At 44.1% G+C, this 21,483-nt stretch overlaps 1 protein-coding gene across 7 annotated transcripts in view; it reads left to right on the top strand.

The window, feature by feature from the left end:
- Window positions 1–4,962: 4,962 nt before the first annotated feature.
- The window catches only part of LOC146608982 (diacylglycerol kinase zeta-like), a 74,696-nt gene continuing 58,175 nt past the window's right edge, over window positions 4,963–21,483 (top strand). For 6 of the 7 annotated variants that reach the window (XM_085347744.1, XM_085347739.1, XM_085347743.1 and 3 more), the window contains exons 1-2: window positions 7,477–7,771; window positions 15,271–16,413. In XM_085347744.1, coding sequence (XP_085203870.1) covers window positions 15,488–16,413 — 926 coding nt within the window. In that variant the 5' untranslated portion in view covers window positions 7,477–7,771; window positions 15,271–15,487. Of the gene's footprint in view, window positions 5,152–5,712; window positions 6,254–7,476; window positions 7,772–15,270; window positions 16,414–21,483 lie in introns of those variants that run through there. The other variant, XM_085347741.1, reaches the window with a different exon arrangement.

The raw sequence follows: 21,483 nt of genomic DNA, 5'->3' as shown, positions 1-21,483 counted from the left end.
TTTGCCTACTGGTGGTGGTCAGAGGGCCCGGTGGCGCCTGTGTCCGGCAGCCTCGCCTCTGTCAGTGCGCCCCAGGGCAGCTGTGGCTACAATGTAGCTGCCATCACCAGTGTGTGAATGTGTGTGTGAATGGGTGAATGACTGAATGTAGTGTGAAGCGCTTTGGGGTCCTATGGACTAGAAAAGCGCTATACAAATGCAGGCCATTTACCATTTACCTAGAAAACGTGCTTGTGTGAATGAATTTGCTCAGAGTAGAAAAGCACTATATAAGAATCATTCCAGTCCATACATGAAGGATGTGCCTTTAACAAGAAAGAGGATATAACCATTTCCCATTTTGAAATATCCTTTCTGTTCAGTCTGTATGTCCCCTAACACACATGAGTAGCAGATATGATCTAATCCTGCTCAGTAGCCAGAGGCTCAAGTATCTGTAAGCTTGATAAACTGTGTGAGAACTTTGCAGATGAAGGAGGAAAAACACAAGCATGACTTTCACTCCTGGCTGAAGATTGCTGGGAGCGAATAATCCATAAGTGTTTTTTTATGTACATAAACACATAAAATGTTGTGCTGTAGTTATCATATCTTTCTCTGATTTCACTAATGTTGCTCTTCATGTATCTGTCATAAATTACACACTGATGAACACACTGGGAAGTGAAAAGCGGCCTATCAGACTGAAGTTCTCTTTCTACGGTGAAGGAAATAGTTTTATGTGCCTCTTATCAACTGAAATTAAGCCTAGTTAACATCAGTTTGCTCATGTGTAAGGACACATGCATTTATTAAAACTTTGTGGACACGTGATACAAACAAGCTGACATCGGAGCCAAACACTTGGCAAGCATGCATTCAAATATTTTATCTGCATTAGCCAGGAAGCAGATGGTTTTCATTCCATGGATATACATGCCATGGGCTGATCTGACAGGTCTGTGCTGTTGGGACACGCTGTGATGACTGACAACAATAAATGCTGTCATGGGTCAGCTGCATTATACTGGAATGGGATGTTTTTGCAGAGAGCAATAACTCATCACAGTTTTGTTACCATTCCTCCTCATTTCTGTCATGATTACTTTGCTACATTCAACAAGGAGAGGACTAGTTAGCATTAGCTATCAGTCTGCACGCCCTCATTCAGAAAGTAGGTCAATCAATGTCTCTGATCAGTACTGTCCCCCACAATGGACAGAAGATCACTTAAAACTAAACTCTATCATCTGACTGAAAGTAAGAAAAGTATGACAAACAATGATGTGATTGTTTTGTGATGAATAATCAGCAGTGGATCAGGCCCCATGAAGTCTGTTCAGCACTGTCGCTCTGTGACAACACCAACAGTAAGACATGGAGCTGACAGTCAGCAGGACGATGGTGCAGATCTATACTCGTGACTCGTCAGCGTCTCACATCACGCTGAATACTTAGTGTAACTCTAATTCTGGGAACTCACGTGTTATTACAATACAGCTGTATGCAAGGTGTGCATAGGTGTAGTGAAGTGTGGCTACATGCAAAATGAAAATATCTAAGTCTTGTATAAAGAGCTTTACAGTTTTATTGCAGATCAAACCTCTAACTGTGTAATCAGTTACCTGCTCCAGTGCAATATGTCCCAGCATATAATTTGTTAAAACAAACAAGCTTCACAATGAAATGCTTTTCCTTAAATATGTAGTTATGGTGACCATGTTGGCTTAAAGAGAATCAAAGTTGTGGCATTTGACTGGTCCAGTGTCCTGGGTGTGACCTTTAAATGGGATGGGTCCACAGTCCACTCTGCATGCAGCAGCAGTTTTCAATTCAATGTTATTTATACAGCGACAAATCAGAAAAACAGTCTCCTCAGTGTGCTTTATACTGTAAGGGCGACCCTACAATAATACACAGAGAGAAAAACCCAACAATCCCCTATGAGCAAGCACTTTGGTGACAGTGGGAAGGAAAAACTCCCTTTTAACAGGAAGACAGAACCAGGCTCAGGGAGGGGCGGGGCCATATGCTGTGATTGGTCAGGGAGAGAGAAGGAAGACAGGATAAAGACATGCTGCTTCCAAACACCCACAGCTTCCTTCCACAGACCAAATACATGCTCCAGTTCACAACAGCTGCCACTCACGGAGCTTCACACTGTAAGATAAATAGCCTACAATATTAGACACTCATTTTAATGGCAATAATAACAACTAGTGACAACATTCACTGTTGTCGAAATGGTAAATGGCCTGCATTTGTATAGCGCTTTACTCAGTCCCTAAGGACCCCAAAGCGCTTTACTACATTCGGTCATCCACACATCCACACACATCCACACACACATCCACACACTGGTGGTCGAAGTCTTCAGACCAGTGCAGAATTTTCAAATCTGTAAACAGAACCAGGATCAGCTGGCTCTGCCTTCACTGCTGCAGCAAAGCGGCATTTACAGAGTGCTTCTCTGATCTTACATAGACAGTCTTCATTTTCATATAGCACCGTATTCTATGCACCTAATGTATTTGGTCTGTGGAAAGAAGCTGGAGTACCCAGAGGAAACCTGTGCTTGAGGAGAGTTAAACCAGGAACCTTCTTCCTGTGAGGGCACAGTGCTAACCACTGCACCATGTTGTCCTAATTGAAAACCCATGTTGCTGCACACGTATTACTGTAACTGAAACATACGTTGACACATAAGTGAAACATTTGCTTATAATAGTATAAGCAGAAGAGTCAGGACTGAGCATGTCCCAGTGATCGATTACTCTGGACTGTGTGTGTTTATGAACAAACGGAACAAATGAACTGTGAACACAACACTTCCACTTTTCCACTGTGTTATCAGTTGTCAGTGTCCCTCTGACTCCGTAAATATCATCTGTAGAGAAGAAATGAGATGATCGGGCTGTATAGGGTTATGGTTACGATTCATAACCTGAGCCCTTCTTTACATAGAAACACAGAAAATGGGTCAGCTGTCGGTGTTTGGAAGTTAAAAGGATTTCTCTGAATTGTGTGTCATGCTGCTGAGTGGCTTTTTATTTGTCATGGAAATATGGAGTGGGCGAAGGACGAGAGAACAGTGAAATAGAAAGGAGAAGAGCAGGTGTGTGTGTGTGTGTGTATCTATATATATAATATATCAATATGTGTGTGTATACACAAGCAGTGTGAATGCTGCCTGGATGCTAATTCACACGTCCTCCGCTTGTTGCATGCAGACCAGTTCTTGTAAAAAGTATCACAAAATGAAATTTAAGATTCATTGCAAAATGTTTGCACAGAACAATCCTGGTCTGGTGTGGACTCTAAATCAGCGGTCTCCAACCTTTTTTGCACCACGGACCGGTTTATGCCCGACAATATTTTCACGGACCGGCCTTTAAGGTGTCGCGGATAAATACAACAAAATAAAACTAGTACCGGTACCGAAAAAAAGAACATTTATTCATAACACACGTGAAAAGACCCAGGAAAACCGAGTAAACGATAAAAATGATAACAAAATAACCCTGAAAACCAGACATTTCACACCTGAGCCTCAACTCTCGCGGCCCGGTACCAAACGACTCACGCACCGGTACCGGTCCGAGGCCCGGGGGTTGGGGACCGCTGCTCTAAATGATCAGCTGTTCTCAAAACTCCGAGTTTCCTCAGAGTTCAGGGTTGGGCAAAAGCTGCGAATATGTCTGCTTTTCACAGTAATTCTTCTCCACATTTAATTCTGCGCTCACTCACTAATTCTGACTCTGTCTCACTTTGTTTGAGGCAGACATCAAGGTGCACGTGCTGTGTAAGAGGCAGTGGACATGTGATAAGTGAGGTATTAATATTTGCTTATTAAAAAATGTGAACGGCATTTCTGATCGGATGCCTTAAAGCTGTGTTCGTTTCCACATCGATCGAGCGGTGAGTTTATGGTGTGCACGTGATCCTAACCAACCACCACGTGAGAGCTAAACGGCCCGTAGTGACGTGCGGTCTGCCGTCTCGATGTGGGAAGGTGCAAAGCTCTGTACAAGCTAGCAACACACCGTGAAATGAACGTTAACTGCCCGCGTCCAGAACCAGAACACGGCACCTTCTTCCTGTATTTACCTTTGTGGCTCCCGCCCCAGATACTTCTGGCCAATGAGCGGACTGAATATTCTCACGTGGTTTGTAGACACGCCTTTTTGTTTGCTTGAAATGTTGTCTGTGAAAAGAAACGAAAACCACGGAAAACGGTACAAGTTTACAAAATCAAGAACGGATTCAGACCACAGTAAACCCACTACCGGCGTGAAAACGCCCCGACGAGACAGTGAAATCTGAAAAATTGAGATTTTTCCCGCGTATTAAACCTGTCAATGAGCTGATGTTAGAAAGTGTAACCCTACAAAACGGAAGCAGGAGTCACGGCCTCTTCGGTGATGGTGTAGCTTGTATTAGTGTTGCAACATCCGAGCACTGCTGAAACCACACTAACGACTGTCTGGTAATCCCGGGTTAAAGAAACTAATCTAAAACAAATATAGCAGAAAGTAAAATCCTGTCACGGACCGAGTGGCTGTCCGTTACACAGCACCCTCATGTGGGCATTTACAGCAGGGCAGAGACAACGGCTGATCAGTGTCGCCAAAGTCTGTGCGTGAATGTGTTTCAGTGACGCTGAAGTATAGAGCCAACGCAAATGTTCAAGGTAGACTCACAGCAGGCTGCGTGCGCAACCTGGTTTATAGTAATGACCTGCAGAGAGAGCGAAGTGCAGCAGAGAACAGTCAATTTGAAAAATCTCTCACCAGCAAACTTTTTACTCTTTCTTTCTTTCTTTCTTTCTTTCTTTCTTTCTTTCTTTCTTGTGTGTATAAAACGTTTGTATAGTGAACAGCAGCATTAATTCATTTGCAGACATTCAGTCAGGCACGTGACAAGGCAACTCGCGCCGAGGCCCTGATTGTTTTCATTATCCACTTCCTGGGTTTAGCCGGCCGAGTAGTACTACACAGGATCAGTGTGTATTTACCAAACTGCGCGTGCAGCAGTTCGCTACAGTAGTTATAGTGTTTGCGCACGCGCGTCAGTATCCACGTTACATGAAGTGTCATTAAACTCAACACGAATCCAAAAGGAGGAGGCGAAGAAGACTGAGTGTAAACTTTGTCAGAGGAAGAAGTGTGGAGGGTGAGATGCAGAGTGAGTGGCTGTGAGCTGCTGCTGCTTACTGCAGGCGTACATGTGGACGGCTGGGAAGGATTAACTCTCCCTCAAGACGCACTAATCCGTCTGTAGACTCACACACACACCTTGTCTCTCTTGTGAACGACCTTTGGCTTGTGGAATATTGACTTTGTAGCTTCTGCTGGGTAGCCATGTTTGAAGTCCTTGACCAGCTCGTAAGTGTTGATTATTATTCAGGCTAACAGTAGTTGAACTGCACTTTAAGGCTTTACTAGAGTTGTGTTTGTTACATCACAATTCTTTAGACACTCTAGTAACAGGTAACTTTTGTCATTACTGCTAGAACTCTTTTAGTGTATGGGTCACTGTAACTGAGGCACAATACGTTTAGTTGAGCTGTGCTTTAGTACTTAGAGTAGTGTTCTTAAGTAACTGCAGGAGAACCATGTAGTGTCTTGTGTAAGGACACACTTCAGTTACTGACATGTTGTGATTGCTGGTGTGGTCCTTTAATGATATCTCTGTGGACACAATGTACACTCACTCTCTGTCTCGTGATTTCAGGTCATATCTCACATCTGTATAAGTTGAGTGAAGCTGGTGTCATTGAGAGGTAGAGTGTAAAGGACTTGCAGGCAGGAGGAATAATTAAAGTGGTCCTGTGGGAGTTCCTTTGTAACACAGGAGCTGGACTGACGTCATAAGTGGACTCGTCTTTAACGTCATGCTTTTCAAAGACTACCCAGAAATCCAGGAGCGTTGCAGGTCGTTCTAACACAATGTGAGATCACAGGACCTGAACAGACTCTCTCATGGATTCGGAACCGGGAGCAGGTACAGATCTGGAGCACGACACTGACCCGGAGGCCTGCAGTGGTGAGCTTGAAGAAACCAGTGTGGACACAAACGCAGAAGGGGAAGGAACGTGCTTACAAAATGTTAACGTAGATGATGGAGACTGCAACTCTGCATCCTCATCCAGTTCCTCTTTGCCTTCTTCCTTTGCCCCCGGTCCAGCCTTGTTGCCTCTTTTCTGTGTGGAGGAAGAGGAGATCCACAGTGGCTGCTCCAAGTCCTTCACTGGATTCAAGCTGTTCACCAGGAGGTAAGGCTGAAAGAGCGACAAGACCTTAAGAGAGAGTTGCACTTTGTTGGTGTAACATCTGTTAATGACCAGTAGGTGGAGCTATTGCCTTCTGTGCTTCAGAGACCTTGGCAGGGCAGATATGCCTGAAACATGCTCAGAGGCAACACACACACAGGCTGTAAGTCTCTGCACTGTTATTTCCTGCTCACGCTGGCACTCACAGCAGGATTGTTTGTGTGCAAATGTGCATCTGTGTCTGTGTGTATAACCTTGCCAGTGGTTTACTAGTGATCCTGTGGACTGGGAACACAATTCCCACGGCAACGGGGGCTGTAGTTGTCAGGTCAACAGAAATAAAGATGACAGCTGTGCTTCCAGCTTGGTTAGAAAGTGTCAGTGAGTCACTGAGCGTGGTGTGCAACTAGTGGATAATCTGGGTTGCTGTGTGTGTGAATAGACTAAATAATCTACATGTTAAATGATGACACTGATTATGAAGATGAACCTGGCATCAACGTGTAGATGTTAGGTTGTAGCTTGTTTTGAGCAGCCACCTGTGCTACATGGTGACGAGTACCTGAAGTACCGCGTGGGCCCGAAATATTCCCACTTTCAAGGTAAAACCACAGCAAGCTTTATCCAATGTGCTGGAGTTATTGTGGAAAAACAAACCAAAAAAGCCAGGCTCAGGTTGGAACCTTTTCACGTTTAGCTGATGTTAAATAGTCTGACCCGTCGGGACCAGTCCCCTCTCAAACGTCCAGTTCACAGCCTGTAGTTAAAAGAAGGCAGGATGCTGCACAGCGAGAAGCGTGGCCCCGTCCACCTTTGTTGCTGTCATCACATTCATAATGACCTCACTGTCACATGGTTGGTTTTAAGTTAAACATTGAACATGTTTTCTGTTGTGAATCAAATCAAAGTTTAGGACTTTCTGATTTTTATTAGTATTTAACGCGGCGTCCCGGCTGGAATTGGGGATTTATTTTTAGGTCTGATGGTCATCTGTTCGCTGTTCAGTGCTCTTCATTGTTCCCTCCTGCGCTGGTGTAAAGACGTCCTTTGCAGCTCTGAGTCATAGACTTTGTGTTTGAGTGGGTGCTTTGTGTTTCGTCTATCCTCACTGTACACCTACTCTGAATAGCTCGGTGTGCCTTTGAAAGACTGCGGTGTCATAATCACTCGCTGTGTGTTACTTCAGTTTCCTCTTTCTCACAGAGGCTGGTTGTATGTGTGTGTCTGTGTGTGTGTCAGTGTGTGAGCATTTATCAAACAGCTCTGCACTCGGCTTGTCAAGGAAATACAGTAGTTATTTTAGTCCTCTCTCAGGCTCTCCGTGTCTCAGGGCCACGCCCACTCTCTCTTCCTCTTAGCACACGCCCCTAACCCCCCTATGTGCACACACACACACACACACACACACACTTCCCTCCCCTCTGTTCCTAATAGCCGTCACCGTACACCAGGGTTTAGTCTAAGCTCGACAAATAAGAGGCGTGGACTCACGGATGGATAGTTTTCTGCTTTCTTTGACAGGTTGGCTTTTAATTTCTCCTTTTGATTTTTGAATATTTGTTAGGTTAAAAAGTTTGCTACATGCTAACTTAAGATGAAGTCAGTGTTGAGTTGAGTGAACATTATTTCCACACAGTCTTAACAATAATAATAATGTCTCAGCTGGAGGGTTTGATAGTGAAAGAAAGTGTTGAACATGAGGCTGAATCCACTCACACTGAGTCTGTGTTCTTGCAGGCTGATGCAGTGCTGTGTTCTTCCTTGTTCTTGTGACTTCAAGCAGAGAGCAGAACAGTAATGATGAGTCTAGCAGGCATACAGGGGCACTTGCAAGATGAGCTGACATCTTTGCACAGCTGTAGGTTTTGTTCATATAAAGAGTTTAGACTCCAGTGTAGCAGGAGGCCACAGTCGCTGTCCTGTAACAAGTGTGTGTGTGTGTGTGTGTGTGTGTGTGTGTGTGTGTGTGTGTGTGAAACCCAGTAGTTCATCTGGTAATCCTAAACATGTAATGGCTACATTCATTTGTTCATCCTGTGTTGCTCATGCGCTCATTTTGGAAAATCTGTGACATTTTCTCCGAGTTGAAGAATGTGCAGGAACATCTAGTGCTGCGGTGCATGTACGACAGTCGGAGGCTACACACAGTGGACGACAGGCAGCGTAGCTCTGACAGGAACTCCGTCGTTTACTTTAGAGCAGTCAGAAACTCTGAAAAGCTTTCTTCTTTTTGGATGTCTGTTTCAAGTAATTTTGGTCCGCATTCGATTAATATTAATACGTACAAACGCTGACAGACCCAGAACCATCTTGCTGTGAGGTGACAGTTCTGATTACTATTATATACGACTGTCCACAGTGGAGTGACGAGTTTATTGCAGACTGTGCAGCACTCTGTGTTTTAGCTTCTTCAGCTTCAGTGCTTTGCCTCCATCTCAGTATCACACAGCTAGAACATCTGTCCAGAGGCAAGCAGCACATAGACTTTCTGTGCCCCACAGAGTCCAAGCGACGAAGGGGTGTAGCTGTCCGAGTGTTGTGGGGGAAGTGCACTCGGAACCAAAAGAAGATTTTATTCAGCAATTGAAAGTAAAACGACAAACTTGTCACTCGTCAAGTGGATCAAAGCCACCTTCCTTGACACATAAATATCCTGTCGGCTGTGTGCAGCTGCACCAGCTCCACACAGAGTGGGTGGTACCCAGGTCAGGGGCACACCCTGAAACTGAAATGTGTCACAGTGCTGTTCTACATGTAATGTGCATTTCTGAGCCAAAGGCCAGCATGCTGTGGAAATTAGCTGCTCCCTTTGGATCGTGACTCTTGTATCGTCATGACAATGAAAGCATCGGTGATGTCAGATGGAACCAGAAGAGAGACTAGAACTGAAAGGTTGACGGAGTGTCTGTAGTCTGCTTTCAGATGACACTGTGACACGTCCTCTGACTGCCCTGCTGTTCAAATGCTTGTGATTAGAGGTATGTTAGCACCATTACTTACGCACGTCTACGTGTGTTTGTTAGTGTGATTTTAGTGACTTTGCCTCGCTGTGGTTTAGAATGGAAGCGTGTCACTGTTTAGCCTGACAATGGTGCAGAGTGGTAATAAGAGCAGGGCGCAGCTACCAGACAGAGGGACAATGTCAGAGAGTCCGTGTATCAGCTCTGTGGGCCGTTGTTCCTGTATTATTAGACGTCCCTCGACGCCAACATCATCAGTCCAACGTAAACATCTCAGCCTGACTGTTTTGCTGCTCTGGATCCTGAATGTCTCCCAGTGCGCTGTGAAGGTTTCCTGTGGTTGGCTTAGTCCCGCCCCCCCCACCAGGCTTTGGGTGCATGTGAGGGTGGGGGCAGAGAGGCAGAGGTTATTTGCATTCATTTAAGAAAAAACCTCTTTGCTAGCTGTCTCACTTTGTTGTTGTTGCCATTATTATTATTGCTATTATTAATTTTGACTCTGTTTCCAGGAAACGTTTTCCCAGTAACTCGGTGTGTAGGTGTTGTTTTGCACCACTGCAGATCAAAACTTTGGGATCAATAAAGACGAACCTGTCTGTGCTTCTGTGGGAAAAGTCTGATCTATGCATCAGAACATGAGGGGGGCTGGGGGCTAAAAATGAAATGTAAGGAGCCCTTTACATGCACTTTACATATAACCACTTAATCAACCACATCACATTCCAGTCAGTGTTTCCTCAGTGCCAGACTGCGCTGCTGTTCGGCTGTGTAACACACGGTGAGCGTTGCAGTGACGGCAGGATGTGGCACTGTTCTTGCTGGATGCAGCTGGATGCAGCTGGATGGCTGAAGAACTTTGTGAGCTGCCTTGCATTCAGTATCTGTGGTTGTATATGGATGTGAGGCAGATCCACATGTGTTCCACCTGTTTCACCTTCCTGCTGCACGTGTACATTGATGCAGTTTTATAAACGGATTGTTTTTGCAAGCATCTTATTAAGAACATGAGCTATAGTTAAATTACAGTTCTTGTAGTCTTGCGTTTGACCGTCTCTTGAAATCAGAAATAGCTCTTCAGTGATGGAAAAACGCAGATTGTGGTGCAAAGCAAACAAGCCTGAAGCGGCAGAAATGACTGAAAGTCCTACCTGTGGTTCATCTGATGGCTCAGGTGGCGTGCAGAGCATGACGGCGTTCTAAAGTTACCTTTACTTTGTCGCAGGCATAAGCGCACTCATTGCACTTTATGCTTTTTCTTCACATAAAGTCTGGAAGGCATTTATTAAGGTCAATATTACATATTGTAAAATTCAGCCATTGATCTGACAAACGTTAGTCTCAGTTATTGCTGCATTTCTGTTTGTTTGTAACAAATGTTACAAACAAACAACATTTTGAGAACGTTCTTGTTACTTTTGGTGAGAAAGCAAGTTATTGTTTCCCGTCACTGCACGCCTTCAAAGATGAAACCAGTTTAAACAGTAACACATGACAGAGTCCTATTGGTGGATTAATCACCAGGATGTTGATTCAGACGCTGCCTGCAGTGGAGGTAGAAGAAACAGGCTGAGGTAAATCTACCATCATAGCTCACTGGGGCAGCAGGCGACCACATGCTATACAGTATGGCTGAGAGCGGCCGGCCCGGGTTCGAATCCGACCTGCGGCCCTCCCCGTCAGTCTTCACTGTTTCTATCAAATAAAGCCAGAAAAGACCCCAAAAATCTGCCATCAGGATGTAAAATAATCTGATTGCTGTGTGTGATAGCTGCAAAGCCCCTCTAATAATGAAGTGTTGGTGTATAGAGGTGATTGCCACATAGCTCTGAGGCGTTGTTTCACTCCAATAGAGGAAAACCACATTTATCTAGAGCACTCTTTGTGTGCTTGCGTTGCAGACCACTGCTTTTCATGTAAATATTTAAGCCAACAGATCAGAGCTCTGCAACGCCTCACACCCTTTGGCACACTTACGGACTAAAAATCTTTAATTTTTGGTGAAGTGTAAAAATAGTTTCCTAAAGTAGCTGCTCATTGTAAAGATGCTTTCAAGGCAGACCTGTTCTTAGTGTCCTCTTCCCTTGTACCTCAGGGATTTATACCACCAGACCATGCCACAGACTGAACGCTGCACATATCATTTATTGCACTGCTTAGTGAGAGCGGCACATCTTGAAATGTCAAGGCTAGCTTACCAAGATGGGATGGTGGAGCCTTATTAATGTCTCATTGTGGGTTCCACCAGCCAATAAGAAGTATTTTTAGCTGCATGCACTTAGCCAGTCAAACGATGACGTGCTGTATCAAATTCTTGGACGGAGACCACGTTTGTTTCCTGTTTGCAATGACTGTTATCGTCCCATGATGATAATCATGTGAATACTTGGTCGGTTATTGAGAATAGTCTAAATCAACCCCAAGCACACTTTAAAGCAGACTTGTTGTTCTTGTGATTAATTTCACAACATTTTTCTGGCACACTTTGGTAATTTCATCCCACAGTGTCAGTGAGAGAATTTGAAATGACTGTTGTTAATGGAAATGAGTGCAGAGCTCGTCCACAGTGGATGCCTCGGAGCACCACGATGTCAGCATTGTATGTATGTTGAATGACACTCGAGGGAGAAGACTTAACATCCAGCTGAGCACTCTGTGACCTGCTGCAGGATAACTGTCACTGAGCTGTGTCATTTAACTTGAAGAAGTAAAGTGTTGGAAAACATTTAGAGCACATATTGTGTCATCTCTCTGCATCCCAGAGTCCCTCACTTGACCAGTGAAAGTTACTGGGAGTGTGCATTGGTCTGAACATTTGGAACATCTGTATGTAAGCAGTCAAAAACCCTGCTGGTGTTCACAAGTTTGTACTAAAGCTGCACATACTAGTAAATTATCCCAGCATGCAAAGTTGTGTTGCAGGGCATCACTTGAGCCCAGCTCCGAGCAGCAACGTGTTGATGCGTGAGTACGTGCGGCGGTGTGGCTGCGCGTACTCGCGCCCAACTTCAAAGTTCTTTGAGCGTTTTCCAAAGAGTCCAACTGTCTGTTTTAGTGTGTTTTACATTAAAGATGGTGGACTGTGGTTGGCCCCTGATGCATCCATCAGTCTGCTTTTCCACAGCCCTGCTGATTATTCATTCAGCACAGTTAAAGTTTGGCAAGCACGCCGCGAGAGTTTTACCAGAAACACAACAATTCGATTTTTCTTCTAAGTATGAAAAGAGCCTTAAGGTTTGAAATAAAGCAGAAAAATGGTAACGGTGCTAATAACTGAAGGAACATGCACTGCAGTGAGACCGCACCTGTGACACACAACTGTTCCAGCTGTGTGGTTGCACGGTGTTCTGCTAAGCACCCAGTTAGTGCTGGGAAACTGCAACTGCTCTGTGGGAAGCTTGGCTTTGTAGAGCGACAGCAACTGGTTTGGCTGCTTGAAAAATGCACGTTTACATTTTTAAAGATTATATAACAAAAGTATTTGGGTGGGTTATTACTGAGTACTTTCATCCCATCGCTGCCTCACTTTGGCCCATTGTGGGATTAGAGCCGGAGAAAGAAGCCGTTATGTAACAGAAAACACATCGCGGAGGAAAATATTAGAACTCGATTAGAAGGAACTGTAGACATATCCAGCCTGTTACTGTCATATAACTTGTGTGTGACTCTTTTGAGCTTATCCCAGTTAAAAAACAACTGTTGTGTTGGAAACTAAGAAGTTGTAGATTAATCATCCGCGTCACATCAGCCTGCAGTAAGTCACTCTGGTTCTGATTGTGGTTACGTAACCGTAAGGATCAAATGTGCCCACATTCAAGATTCAGAATAGAAGAAATGTATGTCAGTGTGATGATCTCTGAACGTAGTGAGTGGCAGAGCCGTTTGCTGCTGAATGTCAAGCTGATTACCGTAAGCGAACAGAGGAGGTTTCGGTGGGCTAATGAGTCTGTGATGGGACTTCCTGTGATACCCGAGGTTTCAGCTTCACGGTTCTAAAACGCCTTTTTCTCGCTTTACTGTCCTCATCCGATGCGCTGCGTGATCTTCAGTTTGCTCTTATACGTTCAGTTAGTCACACCACATGTCAAATGTTCTGCCCCACTGTTATCATCTCATCTGTCGTCTCGAGGTTCGTTTGTGGTGGTGTGTGCTTCGCTCTGTTTCTTGTAAATTCAGTGTTAGAAAAACGGAACTAGAACAGAAATGGTTCAAAACCGTCTTAAGTTCCATCCAGTCATCTTGGCTGACTTTCATTTATAGAAAATGTTTTCTGTTATTTATTAAGATGAGAAACACAAACAAATATCTTTGTACAGTCATGGTGAATTAAAGCACAGCTTTAAGGTTTCATAGATCCGTAGTTTGCTGGTCTGGAGCATTCAGGTGTTGAGGAGGAGGAGGAGGAGGAGGAAAGACATCAGCAGTGATCTTAGAGAATATTTAAAAATGTGACGTGTTGGTGTTAATCTCAGGTTAACTGGTTTGCCAGCAGCCGAGCGAGCGGCTGAAGCTGGAGCTTATTGCTGAGTATAATAGTGTGAGCATTAACAAACTGTTGGGTTGCTGATGGGCGAACACAGAACAAAGCCACGGATGGTAAAATGAGCTGGTCGTTCACCGCTTAACCGTGTTGTTCAGACGTGTGACTCGTACAAACTGTCTATATGCTGAGTCTCATAATCTCCTGATTAAATATCTACACTCATTTCCTGTTTGCTATCCACCAAGCCAACGCTACGAAGCATGCTTCCTCACTTCACTTATTTAAGGATGAAGAGCCTTTTAAACAATCTGCCTGTTCACGCCGCGGGAAGCTCCACGTAGAATTGATTTTTCTAGTTAAAAAGCAAAGAAAACGCTGCGTTTGGTCACAGCTTCGTCTACTGAGGACTTTTCTGGTCTTGCTGACTCTCGAGGATCGTATTGTTTAGACAGCGTCGGCAGCCGCAGGGCCCAAATTCATATTTCAAAGACCACAGAAGATGAAGTTTATACAAATACTGAATAGCTGGCCTATGTGCCACACATCCACAGGAATCTAATTTTAACCACTCGCACACTTCAGTCAGTGGTTGGAGGTCAAATTGATGCAACATTTTTCAGTTGCTAAGTATGTGGCTATGGTCAGATTTCAGAGCTGAGCTTTGGTTTCATGCTTTGTCATCTCTGAGGGCATAAATTGATACTTCTCAGAATCAGGAACTGAAATTTATTTTAGCACTTTTATATTTACATTTGACTTCTTCTGAAGAACCACAAAGATTAGATTGACTGATCGAATGTTACCTTTATTTAGTAACTCTAACTCTAATTTGAGTGATTCTTCTGACTGGAAAGTGAAGCTGTGTGTTTTATTAAGATACGTGACACTACAGTCCACCCTGCTGTGCTGCGACACACTACGGTCCCTGTGCTCACACATGAGCCTTTTCATTGGAAGCAGCTTCACAGCTGCAGTGAACAGTGTAGCTGCTAGTAAAGCAACTTATCAGTTAAACTTTTCACTTTATATTGTAACGATCCTACAATAATGATGTGACCCTGTATGAGCTTTAGTTTATATTTATGATACAGTAGGTCTTAGTAGGTCTGTGTGTGTGTGTGTGTGTGTGTGTGTGTGTGTGTGTGTGTGTACCTGTTTAGATGTCTTTGTGGGGACCAAAATCCCCGTCCTCACAAGTTTGAGACTCAAAATGTGGTTTTAGTATCAGGGTTATGGTTAGACATTCATTTTTTAAGGTTAGGGTGAGCGGCCAGGGAAAGCATTATGTCAATGAGAAGTTCCCACAAGGACATGAATACATACCCGTGTGTGTGTGTGTGTGTGGGGTGTCAGATGTTTTGGTATTAATAAAGTTTTGGTCATAATTTGATTGACTTTGAAGAAAGCAGCACTGCATCATGAAACAGCAAGTTAGATCATCCAACCTGAGAACAGCTGATTGAGTCTGATTTGTTTGGAGATTCTTTTAGTCGTTAACCTCAGTAAACTCCTTGGTGGGAACATTTTTCTCTGTTAATGAGAAATGACAGATTTCTGTAACGGCCTGTTTGCCTCTGCAGCATTTCCAAAGGAGGGCTGGAGAGTCAGAGATGTCCAGCAGTAGCTGTACCAGCTTCGAGTGGAGGAAACCAATCTTTGGTCGCATGGATATCTGATATCTGACTGCTAACCCGCAGTCAATGAAGACAAGGAAAGGGCACTGTGTGTTCTTTACCCAACCGTATCTCATCAGATGCATTTTGAGTAGCAGTGTACTATATCGCTCTCCAAGACGAGATGGATTTGTTTTTCCAGCGACACTTTGGTCGACGCCAAAAAAGACAAAAGCATTTTGCTGCAGTGCGTCACAAATGTCCCTCTGTTCAGGCCAGTAAAGCCAGGAGGCGCTCCAGCGTCGGTCTGCCCTCTGTAGCATTAGTACAGTCCAGACGCTCCTCTGTCGGTTTGCCTCTGGTTTGCACTGACCAGCGCAGGCGCCCGAGTGTTGGCCTACTAGTGGCTAGTGGACAGAAGCGACAGTCTATCATCGAGCTTGGGCTAACAAATGCAAGTGAAGGAACAGGAAGAGGAAGACATCGTCCCTGCTGCTCAGTCTCCTGTGCACGTCGTTCGAAAGTGAAATCTATTGAACCTCATTTACTGGGATCCTCTATGTTACTGGCAAGTGTAGTGCATATGGGCACAGGACTGCAAAAGGAAGAAGAGGATGAAGAGGGCATGGATGTCTCCCCGTGCTCCTGTTCTGAGTCGGGTGAAGAAGAAGAAAGCGATGATGAAGCTGATGAAGAAAGCTTCACCCTGGCAGCTCACAGGCACCTAACGCAGGCTGTGGTTACGGAGAACATCAAAGCCCGGCCCTTGCTCTGGCCTCCTCGCTGTCTGAGACGAAATTCCTCACACTTGCTTCCGGCAGACTCCGTGTTTCAGGACAACGAAGCAGGGTTTGGCGTCTTCGGCCGATATAATCCATTAGAGTCGAGTCTCAGTACAGCGAAGTTGACGAACGCAATGTCGACTTCCGTGACCAGTCCCAGCCTTGGCCAGCCGGCTCCAGCAGGCCTGAGCTTTGATGTTGGGGCGGCTGCAGCAGATGCTACCTCATGTGGCTCCATGCTCCATAAAGGCTGTTCCTCTCCACTAGATGGACCCCAGCAAAGCATTTATTACAATCCTTACCAGGATACATGGGACAACTTCCTCTCGTATGTCTCTCTCTCTCTGTCACACACACACACACACACACACACACACACACACCTAACATAGACCTGACAGAACTGGTGTTTTATGTTTTGCAGACATACATTTTTTTTCTTCAGATGTTAAAAATATACAGTGACATGTAACTAAATAATAACTAAGCAGCAGTGTATTATTGTGCTGGTTCAGTTTGATTCTATAGTCAGACTAATTTACTGGCAGCATACAGTGGTTTGCAAAAGTATTCGGCCCCTTGAACTTTTCCACATGTTGTCACATTACAGCCACAAACATGAATCAGTTTTATTGGAATTCCACATGAAAGACCAACACAAAGTGGTGCACACGTGAGAAGTGGAACGAACATCAGACATGATTCCAAATAGAGCAGGGCGATATGGCCAAAAATATTTATCACGATATATATTTGAAAATTTGCGATAACGATATAACTGACGATATAATTGATGCGAGACAAAATACAACTCCACAACATTACTAGCGCAAAAAGACAACCTTCCATTTATTTTCACTTAAACAAGAAGCTGGTTTTTATGTACATTAAAGCTTTATAAAAATGTAACAGTGCAAATGCAAATTCCTTGCTGAAAGTTTAACCAAAAGGCATTTCCAGTAGAAATGGGCTGACATATCCTGAGCATAACCATGTATAATATCCACTGAAGTTAAAAAGAGGTGCTTTGCAACATTAAACTGCAGTGTGCAGTACGCATTTTTCGGACCATAAGGTGCACGGGATTATAAGGCACATTAAGCGAAACAAAGCAGTCAGATAAATCAAACTTTATTAAACTCATTCTTCTTGCTTCCTCCACTTCTGTACCATTGATTCATTAATGTTGAATTCTCTGGCAGCGGCTCTATTCCCATGTTGTTGCAGTATACTAATGACTAACCTCGTATTGTGGATGGATTATCTCAGTTGTTCTCCTGACTGAAGTTTGGTCCGTTTACAGCATCCTGCCATGCGATTGCATTTGTCTCTAACTATCAGGAACCTTCACATTAACTTTTATAAGTGGAAAAGTGTTAGTGTTCGTCCTCCAGCTTCACTGTTTATGCTAACATAGCTGTGTCGCTAGCGATCACGTAGCACATCATTATATACCAGCTAGCCCAACTTCAGTAACCCTACAAACGTCACTGCTGTTTAGTTTTCTGTCTCCATTTATGTTGGAAGTGATAGCAGAGCTGTACGTTTGATTTTTTTCAGAAATCTCTCCGTCAGAACATGCTATATCATGCTTAGGTAACTAGCGAAACTAGCGAGCTAACTTCCGCTAGCTTCCTGCTAACTTCTAACTCCGTTAAATGTAATAAATTCTGTTTTCATGGATGCCTGGGAGTTAAACTTCATCGTTACACCTGGTAAAGCAGCAACGCTGATCGTTTTATTAAAGATGAAAGAATTTAGACAGTTTTTAACTCTAAGTGATGCTGCAGTGTTGTTTGACCTGAAGCATACGGAGTTTAGGACCCAGATTACTCCCAGATTTAAGAGCATCTTAGTCCGACAAATACGACAATAACGACGACCGCTTGCATGTTCTGCAAAAAAATGTGCTTTGTCGTGTATCTGACGGACAAACACCAAACCAGTTCCACATCACGGAAGTTGCACCATTTTTACAAACCAATTCTGGTTCATCTGTTTCACTCAACAATCGGCCATGTGCGTATGAAAACAAAGGCACTGCGCATGCGCGTTTTACTCATATTCTATCGCGATATTTCATTTTCCTATCGTTGCCTAACATTATACCGGTATTACCGTGAACGGTATAATATGGCCCAGCCCTAATTCCAAACATTTGTTACAAATAAATAACTGCAAAGTGGGGTGTGCGTAATTATTCAGCCCCCTGAGTCAACACTTTGTAGAACCAGCTTTTGCTGCAGTTCCAGCTGCCAGTCTTTTAGGGTCTGTCTCTACCAGCTTTGCACATCTACAGACTGAAATCTTTGCTCATTCTTCTTTGCAAAACAGCTCCAGCTCAGTCAGATTAGATGGACAGCGTTTGTGAACAGCAGTTTTCAGATCTTGCCACAGATTCTGGATTGGATTTAGATCTGGACTTTGACTGGGCCAGTCTAACACATGGATATGTTTTGTTTTAAACCATCCCATTGTTGCCCTGGCTTTATGTTCAGGGTCGTTGTCCTGCTGGAAGGTGAAGCGCCGCCCCAGTCTCAAGTCTTTTGCAGACTCCAAGAGGTTTTCTTCCAAGATTGCCCTGTATTTGGCTCCATCCATCTTCCCATCAACTCTGACCAGCTTCCCTGTCCCTGCTGAAGAGAAGCCCCCCCAGAGTAGGATGCTGCCACCACCATATCTGACAGTGGGGATGGTGTGTTCAGAGTGATGTGCAGTGTTAGTTTTCCACACATAGCGTTTTGCATTTTGGTCTCATCTGACCAGAGCAGCTTCTTCCACATGTTTGCTGTGTCCCCCACATGGTTTGTGGCAAACTGCAAACGGGACTTCTTCTGGTTTTTTGTTAACAATGCTTTCTTCTTGCCACTCTGCCATAAAGGCCAACTTTGTGCAGTGCACGACTAATAGTTGTCCTATGGACAGATTCCCCCACCTGAGCTGTAGATCTCTGCAGCTCATCCAGAGTCACCATGGGCCTCTTGGCTGCATTTCTGATCAGCGCTCTCCTTGTTCGGCCTGTGAGTTTAGGAGGACGACCTTGTCTTGGTAGGTTTACAGTTGTGCCATACTCCTTCCATTTCTGAATGATGGCTTGAACAGTGCTCCGTGGGATGTTCAAGGCTTGGGAAATCTTTTTGTAGCCTAAGCCTGCTTTAAATTTCTCAATAACTTTATCCCTGACCTGTCTGGTGTGTTCTTTGGACTTCATGGTGTTATTGCTCCCAATATTCTCTTAGACAACCTCTGAGGCCGTCACAGAGCAGCTGTATTTGTACTGACATTAGATTACACACAGGTGCACTCTGTTTAGTCATTAGCACTCATCAGGCAACGTCTATGTGCAACTGACTGCACTCAGACCAAAGGGGGCTGAATAATTACGCACACCCCACTTTGCAGTTATTGATTTGTAAAAAATGTTTGGAATCATGTATGATTTTCGTTCCACTTCCCACTTGTGCACCACTTTGTGTTGGTCTTTCACCTGGAATTCCAATAACATTGATTCATGTTTGTGGCTGTAATGTGACAAAATGTGGGAAAGTTCAGGGGGGCCGAATACTTTTCAAAGCCACTGTAGATCATTTTTCTGCTTAATGCGAGACAGTGTTTCTTTGAAGATAGCTGAGCAGACCCATCAACTTAAAGACACCTCATAATGCAACAGAGAGAGCTATGACCTTTAGCTCTACACCAGGGGTGTCAAACTCAAATACACAGTGGGCCAAAATTCAAAACTGGAACAAAGTCGCGGGCTAACATTAATATTTATTGAAAAAAATCTTCCTCCAGATATAACAAGGAACCTTTTCTTACAGACTCAAATAAGTTTTGCTGAAAAACTGAATATGGAATAAGCAACGCTTAAAACTGAACGATATATAACTTATATAACTTATATAAACATATATAACTTAATATTGCACACATGCAAAATTGAAATTCCAATTAAATAACATATCACTGGAATGCATTTCTTAAATAAAAATTGTATTTGCAGCCTTCTGATTTAAATTTTAGCAGTAAACTTTTTCCCCAGGCTAATAATAAATGTAAAAATAAAATAACAATAATAAACCACTTAACTAATAAAAATATCATTAAACGTGAAACCATTCAAGCCCATGTCTGGGAGTAGCAAGACAAATTGCACAAGGAAAATGGTAATTATAGCTCAGTTTGCTACACACTGATCTACTCTGATGCATCCAAGCCAGATACCTGGCATCTCTTCTTGGATGCTAGTTCCTCAATGTCTGGGCTCAGGCTCTGAGCTGAGGAAATCCTCAGGATCGAGTGAAGGTGTTCATCGGTCAGACGTCTCCTGTGAGATGTTTTGGCCATCTTCATTGAGGAGAATAGTTGCTCACATAGGTAAGTGCTGCCGAACATGGAGAGCATCTGAGCAGCGTGGGTGCGGAGCCCAGGCATTGTGTCAGGGATGAAATGTGGAAATTGTGAAGCGCCCACAGCATCATACTTTGATTTCAGCGTGTCACTACACTGGAGTTCAATCAGCTCCATTTGGAGGTTTGTTGGAGCTTTTGCCACGTCAACTGCAAAAGGATTACTGAGCAGTTCAAATCGACATTTCTGGGCGTCAAAGTCGGCAAACCGCCGGGTAAACTCAGTACTGAGTACACAGAGTTTTTCAGCAAACTGTACGCATGGGAACACAGCAGTAGAGATTTGCATGTTCATCGTTTGGCAGCAGGGAAAATGGCCCAGGTTTCCTTGTAGCATCTGATTCTGCCACAGGCACAATTTCGTTTTAAAAGCTCTCACTGCAGCGTACATATCTGTGATGATACGCCCCCGTCCCTGAAGCTGCAGGTTCAGCGCATCGAGATGGCTCGTGATATCACACATAAAGGCCAGTTCACACAGAAACTCTTGCTCCCTGAGCTCAGCTGTGTCTTGCCCTTTGCTTTCCAGAAACTGAAATATTTCCTCGCGTAGCTCGAAACATCTGTTCAGTACTTTCCCTCGGCTTAACCACCTCACCTCCGTGTGATACGGCACGTCTCCGTATTCCGAACCACACTCCTCAAGTAGAGCTGGGCGATAGAACGATAACGATATGTATCGCGATATAACTTTTTCTCGATAGAAAAATTAAACTATCGCGATAGACCTCGCCGCTCTTGTCCTCTTAAAAAAAAAAAAAAAAACAGCCAATCCAAATTAAGTAGCGCAGAGCCGAACCAATCACAGCCGCAGCGTCACGTCACGTGACTTGTTACGTACAGCACAAGTGCCAAGCCGCACGTGTGTTTGTTTGGGAAGCAGCCAGCGGGTAATGGAGGAAATGAGTGTGCCGACTAGAAAAATCAACCGAGCGTGACCGAAGAGAAAACAGATGATGGTTCCAACGCCGGAGAGATTGTCGAACGGA

This window comes from Diplotaxodon limnothrissa, linkage group LG23, assembly GCF_057381915.1.
Source record: "Diplotaxodon limnothrissa isolate DT_005_m linkage group LG23, D_limnothrissa_male_GT1.1, whole genome shotgun sequence".
Lineage (NCBI taxonomy): Eukaryota > Metazoa > Chordata > Actinopteri > Cichliformes > Cichlidae > Diplotaxodon > Diplotaxodon limnothrissa.
The sequence above is the reverse complement of the archived record's forward strand: the minus strand, read 5'-3'. Positions and strand labels throughout refer to the sequence as shown.